We start from the raw sequence: 13,267 nt of genomic DNA, 5'->3' as shown, positions 1-13,267 counted from the left end.
TTTTGCTGTTTCTCTCCAACTTCTCAACCTCTCGGGTCGAGACGCGGGGGGCATTCAAGTTTCTCTTGAATGAGAGAAATAAACAAGGTATGGAAACTTGTGAAGAAAGAGAGCTCCGCGCCGCTCTTGTGGCCAGAGCGTTCAAGTCTTAAGTTCTTGCGCCCCAGCCTTTTCGCGAGCCCGTGGTGTACATCATTCTAATCGTCCCCACTGCATCGACATCATCTGGAGGAGAAAATACATTCCTGATCGCTTCTTCACAAAGACCATGGGTGTATAGCGGATCGTTTGGAGTTGTTGGTTTTTTATGGAGGGTCTTTTTGGAAGGTTATACAGAGGAGCTAAAAAAAGGTGCGGAGAGATAGGAGAAGAAAATAGGGACCTACTTTTGGCCAGTTTTCTCGCCCTTGCCTTGGATCTCATGTTGTCTGTCGGCGTTGGTCGTGATTTCAGAGAATCGCACACGCTATCTCCCTGGCATTGTCAGTTTGGACACCTTCGCACATGCGCACAGAGCCTTCAATCTGACACCATCACGCAGGGAAAAGTTTGAATATATTCATCATTTGGCCGCGATCTGTCCTCAACTCCATCAGACCAATTATCTCTGCTTCTCTAACGCCATTTCACACAGTATTCCTCTCACTTGCACGAATTCGTCTTCTAAACCTTGGGAAGTAACTGCCCGGTAAAGATAGCTTACCTACAAAAAAAATCACACGACCATTTTTCAAAACAAAACTCATTTGCAGAGGATCTGCCGTGGAAATTTACCAAAAAAGTTATCAAATTAGTAATTTTAATTCAGTGCACACGTTACCCGCGTTAAAAATTACGTTAATAGTTTGTAGACTTGGATGATTTATAGTATGTAGTTTTAGCACAACTGGTCGTGGCAGGGGAAAAGATTGGCATGCTATCTTAACTCAATAATGCGCCCTAATAACCCCCATCGGTTATGACGGTATTAATTAAAGCTATCGATAGCTTTAGCTGATTGAATAGTCCCGGATAACAGCAGTGATTCAACAACCGGTGTTAGTGCTATGGAATAATAAACATGGGTCTGGCAGTTACTAGAGCTAATCGACGGTGAGAACCGGACATCTAAACAGACAATTTTTCTGTCCTAAACTGCAGCCTCAGCATCTTCGTCCCTACCTTAAACCTAGCACAAAACTAATTATATCATTTAATATACATAATTTTAAGGGAAGAAAAATAATGGGTTATAATGCACGGTTTTCTCAGACCGTTTCTCTTCAAGTTCTTCATTCAAAATGAATGGACCCTGTAGTTTGAGAGAGAGAGGGAGAGAGGGGGGAGGGGGTGGTGACTGAGAGAGAGAAGAAGCTGAGACTGAACACAGTAAGTGCTTCACGTTTCCATCCGTCTCTTATGTGTGGTGTTTTATATAGCAATTTATTTAATTAGGACAAACTTCAGCATAGTGAGAAAGATGGTGGAAATGTATTTTGATTTTGTACTGCAGGTAAAAGGAGAAAATGATTATTTTAAAATCCATTGCTAACCAACAGAAAAACAGATGAAAATAAAATTGCGACGCAAAGTGAATTAGTTTAGGGTGTAACTCGTATAGTTATGTGGGTAGTTTAATTCATATGGTTAACAAAAACAGTCACTTGGTTTTTAAAAATGCAAACTGACAAAATCTATTTTAATAATTCTATGTTCTCCATCTTATTAACGAGGTTTTAATAGATTACTGGGCTTTGGGTGTGAGGGGTTTAGATCTATTAATGTCTTGTTTACACCTCTCTGCCAGACTAAATGTCTTTGAACTTCAAGGCAGAGACACATTGCAGGCGCCACGTTTTAGGCTATATAACTGACGAAGGGTCTTTTGGAAGATTGCTATATTGCAGTGTTCACCTCTTTACTGACATCGCACTTCCCATAGTAAGAGAAATTATACTCGTTGATTTCGAAGTCAGTATCAGAGAATCGCTAGAGTATATTTGCATCTGTTGTAACAGCTTCTATGGCAAGTGTTTCGCATTTAGACATAGCAAATGTAGATCGTATAGCATTACACGCATACTCAAGGTGGGCTGTGGTTACATGGTTGAGGTGTTGGTTGGAGGCTGGAGTTCTCAAAGCTGCCCTTGAGACATTTCATATTCTGTATTACAATTCGCCGTGCTTCTTTAGGTGAGATATATTCTTACTATATGCTGAGCTCTGTAAAATTAGAAATGTTTCATTGTACTTAATTCTTTAGAAAAACGACCTTTTCACAATGGACAATGTTTGAGTAAATCCTTAAGTAAAGTTTCACTGGAACATGGGGGGAGAAATTAGGAAATTTTATGAAGGAGTAAGGACAAACTATAACTATGGCGAAAGAGGTATTTCCAAGTGAACGGCACAATCGCGTAATTCAATCCAACAGCATGATATAAATGTGTAACTGCAAATTGGAATAAATCTTAGTTTTCTTAACTAGGATCGTGTCATAACTTGCGCTCAGTGCGGGACGGTTTCTGCAAATCCAATGATAGTGAAGCGTCAGCGAAGTCTTTGTTGCTAAAATTAATCCCATGAAATACATCACCGCAGAAGACACAAGTCCGGGACAAATACCTCCGAGGAAGTAGATTCCTATTTTCAGAAACTTGGCAAGCTTGGTAGTACACATACAAAGTATCTCTTTTATACATTAACTATCAGTTACCATAAATATTATTCAGGAATTTGTAGGGTTTGCTGTAAGTTAGATCTAGCGTATTTTTTATTTTATTGCTTAAACGAGGGATTGCGATTTATAATTTTAGGTATGTTGCAAACACCGTTAAACTTGCTCTTCAGCAATCGGAACAGTGCACAGAAGGAACAGGGGCCTCTGTGTTCTGGGCTATAACATGTAATCGAATTAGTTTTTACATAGCAACATATTTGAGTGAAGGAATACACAAATGATTCATTGTTAGTACTGAAAGAAGATAACACCCATTAATCCAACTTGTACAATAAATTTAAATTTAAATTACAAGGAATATCACGAAGAGCAACAACTATAAAATGCCAATTCGTTGAGTAAAACTGCAGTGGAAAATAGTTGGATGTATTCGCAGTAACAAGAATTTTCTTTAAAAATATAGAGGTCAGGGACAAACAGGTAGTGGGAAATGGTTTAATTAATGTGATCATAATAATGATTAAAGTTGGATGAATTCAGGTCAGAAATGTGTTTTGGAAAGCATTTTTTAAAACAATGGTCTCAGTATAATCCTTACATCCTATCCCACTGAGTGTCCACTGTTAGTACTTTAAATCATGGGTATAAGCAAGGAACTAATCTCCATAGAAATATCTGTTACAATGTAATCCTTATCACGCATAACACGCAATGAGACGTTCGCACAGGTACTTTCATTTTATTTACAGCTCATCAATTATAATAGTGTAATGATTTTTGATCATTTATATCTGAAATTAAGAAAGCTGCAGCGTTTTGTCCGGTAACATTAACAGTTACGACTTATGCAGATCTGTAGAATTTAATACATATTCCTGACATTTTCTTGAGTGTGAGATATGAGTGGATTAACCCTTCGTATGGACAATTAAGTACGTAAAAGATACAGATTACATAATCTCTATGCGGGTGGACATGTTCAGTTTGAACCCAAGTATCTCTCTGTAAAATCATTATATGAAATGAATACACCACGACTACCTCACCTGATTCAACAATCTGACTGTGTCGCATCTTGTATAAAATACTCGGGCCGATTGTTTCAACCCAGTTGCATTTTAATTGTGCAAAAATTTTCCTAAGTAACATGGCATGCTATCTGCAGAAGCCACTGGTAATATTTAAGTAAATATGCATTCTGCGCGTGTGAATACATTTATAAACATACATTTAGCAGATGCATGTTATAAAAACTGCAGTAATAGGGTTTAAAAATAGGCCTATGCAGGTGCATTTACAACATTGCTAGCACCCCGAATGACACATCCCGTTTTACCGTTATATCCACACACAATGGAAATCCAATTGGGAATCAATTCTCCCCTATAGCAACCAACTGGCCAGAATTGAACCTGAGGAGTAACCGCACTTCGATTTCAAATCATACATTCACTAAATCTCGAAGTAAACTTCGCAGTTCAGCATAAAAAAATGTTGTACATAATGGATCACTGTGGTTGAGATTATGGTTTGGTAATAAGGATTAGAATTACAGATTCTAATCGGTTTAGGATTATTAATTAGAAGACCCGTGTCTGACATTTAGGAATTCCACTTATACAATTCCTAATTGTGTCAACTGGTAATTAAATTGCTTTAAACAGTTGCCGATAAAGATCTTCGGGGAATATTTTTCTGCTCCAACAGACACATTTTCAGAATTAAGTACATTTGGAAATAATGTACGTCTATTATACTATAAATCGGTTGAGATGTAGGAATCACTGCCTGTTCCTTGGGGGCAGAGGATGAGCTGAGCTACTTGTCCTCAGGGTCCACCGGAAATACGTGCTTTGCCCGTTCAGCAAACACGACTCGTCTCCCCATTCTCGGCCCAATATTTCAATTTTATTCATTAGCCTGCATTTGTTTACTGCCTCACTTCAGTGAAAGCCAAATTATTCACAAAAATAATTTTTCTACATGACATTTGCTACATACATCTGTTGGCGATAAGGTATATGTGCACTCAATAGCCAAGAGTAGAACGTCCATTGGAAATGATGAAATAATGCACGTAATTGAGTTTGCCGTGGACCACAGATTAAAATCTTAGAACAAAATAAACTCACGTTGAAAATAATCACATAATCAATTGGCCTGAAATTACAATTTGTGATCAGTCTAAAGCTTGCGCACCTTTCTAAGTCCTCACTCGTGTTTCCATCACTATGCCCCCTGCCACTCCATTCTAATACGCCAGAAAATGTGGAGGAAGAAATAATCTGGAAGTTTCCAATGTGATGCTATAGTCATCTGAGGGTCAAAGCGGACGTCAGATAGGACCTTGTTCACATAGTAAAAACATAATTACCAATGAGTGTTCCACAGGGAACGCCCCCCCCCCACCCCAGTCAGATTGTAAGTACCAGTAAAATCTTTTAACTGTAGTGTATCTCCACCATTCGCCCCTCCCTATTTATTTTTCCTTCGTGTCTTCTTGGTACATATATGATCACTCTGCGATGTAATTGTTCATAAAACGTTCGTAAAATGGCTTTAAATCTCAAGGAAACAGGAACAGGATTGACCATCCAGCCCCTCGAATTTGTTCCGCCACTCAGTCTGTATTTCAAGTTAATTTACCCCCATTGATTCCAAATCCCTTATCTAGCGAAAAAATATTAATCGCAGTTTGAAAATTTCAATTGACCAGTGGGAGAAAAATCCATATTTCCTTGGAGTGAAAAGATGCTTGCTGACATCACCCTTGAAAGGCCTAACTATATTTTTAATGTCACTCACCCTTGTTCTCCACTCCCTACCAAATGAAATCGTTTTTCTACATTAGCTCTATCAAATAATTTAACTACGTTTAGTACCTCAAATAGATCACCCCTTAATCTTCAATACTCGAAGAATAAAAGCTTACTCTCTGCAATCGGTTCTCACAACATAACTTTTCTGAGTTCCAGTATAATTCTGGTTGACCCATCTCTAAGGCCAATATATCCTTCCTGAGTTGTAGTGTCCAAACTAAAATCAGTCCTCCTGGTGTAGTCTAACTACAGCTTTGTACAACTTCAATGTAACTTCCATCCCTTTGTACTCCAGTCCCGTTGATATAAAAGCTTACATTCCACGAGCCTTTTAAATCACCTTTTGTCTTCCACTGGCTTTTAGAAATGTCTTTATATAATACTTAAATTTCTCTATTATTACATAGTTTCCATAGTTTCTCACTATTGAGAAAATATTCAAATCACTTCTGCACATTGACTCCATCTGCCACAATTTCGCTCATTCACTTAAACTATCAATGCCGTTTTTACACTCTGCTCCCACTTGCAATAGGGAAAGAAGAATTCGGACATGATAATTGACTCAGGCCGCAACCGTTTTTATCCTAAGCTAAAGGATCCCTTTTTTATTCTCTAACATTTGACCTGCATTTTGCAAAATATTTCAAGACAGTTTCTTCTTTTATTTGTAGTTGGCGTAAGCATGTTAGTTTTATGTTGCCAAACAACAGGAACCCAATCAAGCACAAGTCCTACAACTCAAAATTTGTTACAAATTAGTTGCCAATACAAGAGGTTTTTAATCAAAGCATTTCCTAATTGCGGACTCATGCAAACTGCAAAATTGACAAATAAAGTTTAAACTCATCAGCAAAAGATAATGTCCTATTCACCGGAATATCGATCTCAGTATTTCAGAGTTTAGAACTCCTGCACGTAATGTATTACAATTTGCTGCCCCTCATTTTACTTCCTTTTCTGATTTCTTAAAACATATTTCTTTCTGTTCTCAATGATGTATCAGCAATTTCTGCACGCAGTTAAGAAATAAAATCTGGTAGGATTATAACCAGACTTCATCAGGCCTCAGAGTCATCTTGCATCTACCGTTTTCAAGAAATTACTCTAAGTTCTACCACTGGCATGGTGCGTCCATCCTAACAAAGTAGCGACGGTCAGTATATTTAGAACGCGCACGTGCTCACAGATTGAATTGCCAGTACACGCAGTTTTGTAGCTGGTCAGCAAAGATGGATGGATATTACGAAGTAGAGTTCTGACTTTGTTCACTACTAGTAGAATGTCAAGCACCTTGCATGTTTTGTCGAAGGTCATTAATAACATAGAATGCAGGTTTTCTGTGTAGTTATTAACGGTTGGGTGGTCAATAAATATAAGGTGTCTCGATGGCCATTAATGGTGGGATGATTAGTGGAGTCAAGGTTTCTGGATGGTTACCAATTGTGGTCTAATCCGTATATTAAGCTTTTTTGCATAATTATTGATGATATCGTCAATAGATATAGGGGTTACAAGTGGGTTTACAAGTGGTCGTTAATGGTGATATGGTCAGTAAACACGGGATTTCTGGATGGTGATTAATGGTGAGATGGTCAGTAGATATAAGATTTCTGGATGGGCATTAATGGTGAAATGGTTAGTAGGTACAAGGTTTCTGGTTGGTCATTAATAGTGAGATGGTCAGGAGAAATAGGGTTTCTGAGCGGTCATTTGTGATGTGATGGTCATTCGAGGCAGGTTATCTGGATGGCCATAATAGTGAGATGGTCAGTATAGACAGGGTTTCTGGATAGTCTGGATGACTGCTAATGAAGAGGTAGTCAGTAGATGCAGAGGTTATCATTGAATCATAGAACCCCTGCAGTGCAGGAGGAGGTAATTCGGCCTATCGAGCCTACACCGACAACAATCCCACCCAAACCCTATTCCCGTAACCCCAAATATTTTATCCATTAATCCCCCCTGATACTAAGGGGCAATTTAGCATAGTCTATCTTTGGACTGTGGGAGGAAACCAGAGCACCCGAAGGAAACGTGCAAACTCCACACAGTCACCCAAAGCTGGAAATGAACCTGGGTCCCTGGTGCTGTGAGGCAGACTGTGAACCACTCTGCCACCTTGCCGCCCATGGATGATAACTAATGGCAGGACTACCAGGAGATGCATGTTTCTAAATAATTGGGACAATCAGTAGATGAAAGGTCGATGGCTAAGATTGGACTGTTGAGTTAACACGGAACAAATGGCCGCCAATGCAGTGATTGATAATCAGCTGACCATGGACTCTCGATGGCCAATAATAATATTTGGATTTAGATGTAGATCTGCTCATAGGGATGAAAACATCAGAAGTGAGTTCGCAACAATACTGCACAAGTGTTGTGAATTTAAAGTAGTTCTCAATTGCCTTTATCCTTTTCCATGCCTTTAGTAACATTGAACATTTCTGAAAGTCACCGAAACTGTTCACGAGGAAATTCTGGGTCATTGACGTTTCGCGGACAATGCAGAACGTTACAGGTAAACCAGATTACTACCGCTAACAGCTAATATCCTCGAGTTAGTAGGCAATTCACGTTTCCTCATTAACTGGTAGCTGTCAAGCCGACATTTGTTTCCCAAAAATGTACAACACATCCAATATTTAATCGCCATATAGAAGGATCTTTACACTTTGAAGACTTTCTTCGATTTGTGAAGTTTTTCAAGTCTTCGACGCATATTTTCAGGTGTCAATTCATTATAACTATCTGCAGCTATTTATACAGTATATTTGAGCATAGTACCACCCTACCGTATATAACTGAGCTACTAACTATATTTTATAATAAACAAGTACGTTTCTACATATGAAGAATGGTTGGTATCCACTTTTATCCTTTCGTTGTATTAAAATTTTACTCATAGTTACATTGAAGATATTCGTCCACAATTCATGTAAAAGCCTGTCTATTTTTTAGACCAACTGTTTTTTTTCACTCTTACATAATGAGAGGACGGTAAAGGGACAGTCACTCAAGAGCTTGATCATAGTGGATCCTTCTCATATCCGGAGCGCCGACTAATGATGCAGGGAGGGACTGTGGAGGAGTTTAGAGTGTAATTATTAGCCATTAATTGGGTTCAGGACCTTTGTGGTTGTGGTAAATGAGAAGTCTGACCGCTAATCCCAATCAGGATATACAGCTGGGGGCTAGAAAAAGCCAGAACTGGTTGGACTCAGCCTGCCGCACTCCAGGGGGTCAAGCACATAGATAACAGCCACATCCATGCCGTAAGCTACATTAGAAGCAAAAAGGGCATGAGAAAATACAACATCTATGCTGCATATTTGGATCTGTTGTTTCAAGGAGACAAAACTTTATTTGAAGGAAAATGTCATCATTAGATATTTCTTTGAGTGAGATGGGATAGCGAACGCCAGAGCTGCAACAATTGCTCAACTCCAAACACTAATATGTTCACATGGTTTCGTTTTATGCAAACCCCATTATACTTTTTGCCAACTAATTAATTATAAAATAGACAACAAAATGATTGTGTGTGAAAGGGAGAAACGGATGAATCGATACAAACCGTTACACGGGTGCACTGTGACTAAATATATTTCCCCATTATTGATGGATTATTACATGCTGTAAATTTGAACAAACATACGTGAAACACTGTAGTTGTTTCGATACACCGATTGCGTGCTTTCGGATTAGTCCTTTGCACTGCACTCGAATGTTACTCATTATAAAACTCAATTCAAATATGTTAGTATGTCAGGATTAACAATCCCATTGGTTACAATGAATCATACACTCGCTTGTTACAAATGTACTCTCTGTTTCACAGTTTATTTCTTGAAAAACACATTTAAATACAAGTTTTAAAAAGGATGGCGGAGTACAGCGTTGTTCCAGAATTGCTAGCTCATGACAATGAACTAGATCCATTTTGGAATGCAGCAGCTCTGAAAACTTCACGAAACTAAGACTCCGTTGATCCGTTTTAATATTGGTGGCTTGATTCAACTGTCTCCTCCGCGAATACTAAAGATTCATTTAACTTCCCAGAAAGTACTTTTGAGAGGAAATAAATGAGAATCAGCAACCAAACCAAATTTTTCTCGAGTGTATACATAATATTCTAAACTTGTTTTTGCTACCACGAATTAGATATTCCGGCCCTCCATAGTACAGCAGTGCAGTCACTGGTGATAAAAATCATTACAGAAGTATTTTTAATGCATTTCGTTTCAAGTTCAATATAACTCCGGTGATGTACCTTTACTCATCATCAGATAAACTGGAGTCCAATTGAAGGCAGTCAATACACCACTGAGTGGGCAGTTATTTCCAAAACAATGTAACATCTAAATAATCGATTGTTTTGTTATTCCGCGAAACAATGTTGAGATAAGCAGTGTATGCATTATGGAGCTACAGAATGATCTCCAACACAATTCTATTATTGTTTTAAAGTTGGTGTAGAGCTGATAGATGTTGCTTTCTTTATATCGGTAAATTAGGTGTCTATAAGTAATGAACCGACAAAATTTAATAAAACATGTTGTATTTGCATAGCACCTTTAACGTAGGAAAACGTCCTCAGATGCTTCACAGGTGTATCATCAAACAAAATTTGGCACTGATCAACATGAGGAAATTTTAGGGCGGGTGGCCAAAAGCTTGGTTAAAACGGTGAATTTCAATGAGCGTCCTATAGGCAGAAAGGGAGAATAGCAAAGTGATTTAGAAAGGGAATCCCAACTCTTAAGACCGCGGCAGCTAAAAGTTGGTTTGCCAATTGTACAGCGATTAAATCGGAGATGCTTTGGAGGTCAGAATTAGAAATTTAGCATATCTCAGAGAGTTTAAGGGCTGAATAAAATGAAAAGATATGAAACGGCGAGGGCGTGATAACATTGTTTCACAACACAGCACCCAATTTCGGTTCAGGAATATGTATTTAAAGAGAGCGATGGATTGCTGCCAGCTACTAAAGGCACTCATTTCTCAAGAATGACCCAGTATTCTCCTTCCCGTATCCTTTCACTTTGTATCGTCACCCTGTGAGAGTGTTGTAAACCTGCTCACTCCTCAGATACCTCGCCTGCAACTCTCAACTAATGGACAAGGTTGTCGCTCACACCGGTAACCAAAGTGATTATGTTTAAGAAAGCGGAACCACATAAAAGCAGAACCCTTCCTCTCCGAGGACACAAGTCTACTGTGTAGCGCCTGACTTTAGCCCAAGCGGTGGAGTTTTGGCGCCGCCTTTGATAGAAGTGCCCCAGGCATCTCAATGAATTGTGCCTCTGCATTTATTTTAGTTTATCAACTTGATCACTGTGGTCCACGCCACCTTGCCCTGGACCACACCTGACTTTATTTACATCATGGCTTCTACTTTGACGTTTCTAGTATTTAACTGATTGTTTTTCCACTATATGGAAACAGTCAATGGAAATGTATAACATTTATAGATGGAGAAAGGGGGAGAAAATATAGATAAAGAGACACACACAAGGGGGGGGGGGGCGGGGGCAGACAGAGGGAAACATATATATGTATCTAAATTGACATAACAAAATGATAGATTAGCAGAGAGAAATTGACAAAGCTAAAGAGGTAGACGTTGACATACAGGCAGACTAGACGAGCACACATATGTATTAGAGCGAGATGAAACCTTTGGTGTGTTTGAAAGTGTCCCCATGCTGTTTATTACCTCTGGAGGATTGTTAAGTTCTCGGCCTTCTTAGAAATCCAGATTACGTTCGAGAGAGAGATCCTGAGACGCTTTCAGAATTATTATAAAATATAATCGCACTCAACTCCTACCACTTCATACAAAAACAACGGCCCCTTAACTTTTATCTTTTTTGGTTTGAATAAAGACACGTTTCCTCCTGTGGGACTGAAATGTTTCGGATTTTAAAAGGGACAACAGAGGGCGTTTTAATTAGTGAGGTGTTATCACTCTTTCCTCAACTTTGCTAAATTTTTTTCGATAACCTCTGCTTCCATTCCTTGCAGTGAGATTGACTATCTGGGAAACAATTGAGTCAAGCACTACAGCCACCCGCTCCCCACCTGCATCTGTCGTCAAATAATTTGGTGTGTAAAATATATTTAAATAACTGCAATCTGGCGTCGATCTTATGGGAAATAAAACTTTTAAAAACTTTTATTCTATATTTAGAGGGGGCTGTCTCCAGTCACTTTTCAAGATCTGTACATACATTATGAGGGAAGGCTTTGGAGACAGATGTTGGGTTGGATTTTTTTTATATGGACGAGACCGCCGGTTGGAACAGCATCAAATCTTGAACTTGGCGGATCCTGAGTGCCCCCTTTGGTAGGTGTTTACAAGCAGCTTATATTAACCAGGCTGCATCTCCTCCAACGTTTCTGTGTTACTCCTGTTTTTGTTTGGGGACTGCGGCCAAGTTGCAACTGTTACAACAATGATTGCCTATTGTATATGTGAGTGTACATGTGTGTATGTATTTGGTGTATATGCATATATACGTAACGTATTGGAAGCGATATTTTTGTCTTTTTATCTTTTAAATGATAATTTTCAATTATGATATTATAAACAGATCTATTTTTGAAAGCTTACAAAGGACCAACATTTTCTTAAAGGCACAGCAGCCTTTGGTGATCAAGGATGGTATGCACTTAAAGACAAGTTATTTTTCACAACTGCTTCCAATCCATTAATTTTGTGCTATTGTATTTCAGTATCTTAACGGTAGATAACATAGAAATAAACCAATTTTATAGACATAAATGCGATGAGATCTTGTTAATGTATTACATGTAATTATTTGACGAAGTGAATAAGGTATATCACTATTAGATTGCATTTTGCTACATGTATTAATATGTATTAGTTGTGCAGCCCTTGCAGTTATATTGCCTCTCCGGTTGCATTTGGAAGAAGCATTCCTCTATCTTTCGAAAGCGGTTTATATTTGAAATTATATTAATATTTCAATGTGGATAAGAAGCAATAAACCATACAGGTGTGGCAAGACCGTTTGTCATTTGTATTAAAAGCGATCTTTAAGCCGTTGCTAATACTTCAGATTCAGAGAGGGAGAAAATGGGTTACTGTTGCCACTTTAAGACTCATGTCTTGGCTGTATAGGCAGCTCACCATTGCAATCCCTGTTTCACTTCATTGCACTCAAGTCATTAATCCATACGACTAAAACAACGAAGCTGCACGTCTCCAAAGCGTGCAATAAAAATGCGCGAATGCAGAGCCCCGGGGCAAAAAGAAAATTACCAGAAGTAGAAGTGACCTTAGGATGATGTAATCAATCAAACGATCCGTAGGGACACGTATCACAGTCTTAATCTTTCAAGGGAGGCTAGATGAGAGAGTCATGTGATTTAAAAAAACACCTCTTTTTACCCCTTTAAGAAATTGTTACCTCGGGCACGAGAGGTAGAGAATAGCTCCGGAGGAGTGCATAAATCTTTTATGAAAGAATAATATCAGAGCGAATAAAGCACAGGGACACCGAGAGCTGGGTCATATTTGCGCTCGTTTTTTCCCGCTGTAAACGGAATGACAAATATTTAATTTACTCTAATATGCCTATGGTCAGGAAGTGTGTTATTTAAAACAGCTAGGCTGCTTTTGAAGCGGGTTAGAAGACAGTCAAGCTATTTACTCAAGAATTGAAATGCAAAGTGGCGTCCAGTTCAACTGGAAGATGTTACTTTGTACGAGATATGTTGCAGAGGCATTTATAAACCAGGTCTATTTTACTGCACTATC

General features: G+C 38.7%; 1 protein-coding gene and 1 long non-coding RNA gene across 3 annotated transcripts in view; one reads left to right on the top strand and one right to left on the bottom strand.

The window, feature by feature from the left end:
• Nucleotides 1-814, bottom strand: part of prdm16 (PR domain containing 16) — a 734,637-nt gene extending 733,823 nt beyond the window's left edge. For both annotated transcript variants that reach the window (XM_080215484.1, XM_080215485.1), the window contains exon 1: nucleotides 387-814. In XM_080215484.1, coding sequence (XP_080071610.1) covers nucleotides 387-423 — 37 coding nt within the window. In that variant the 5' untranslated portion in view covers nucleotides 424-814. The remainder of the gene's footprint in view (nucleotides 1-386) is intronic.
• Nucleotides 815-1,993: 1,179 nt separating this feature from the next.
• On the top strand, nucleotides 1,994-12,439 carry LOC145360313 (uncharacterized). The gene is made up of 3 exons (XR_013889683.1): nucleotides 1,994-2,172; nucleotides 7,914-8,002; nucleotides 11,509-12,439. It is a non-coding gene; the product is annotated as an uncharacterized LOC145360313 (long non-coding RNA).
• Nucleotides 12,440-13,267: the final 828 nt, after the last annotated feature.

This window comes from Carcharhinus amblyrhynchos, chromosome 30, assembly GCF_965287045.1.
Source record: "Carcharhinus amblyrhynchos chromosome 30, sCarAmb.v2.hapA, whole genome shotgun sequence".
In the NCBI taxonomy this organism is placed as follows: Eukaryota; Metazoa; Chordata; class Chondrichthyes; order Carcharhiniformes; family Carcharhinidae; genus Carcharhinus; species Carcharhinus amblyrhynchos.
Note: the sequence above shows the minus strand (reverse complement) of the source record. Positions and strands in the feature narration are given on the sequence as shown.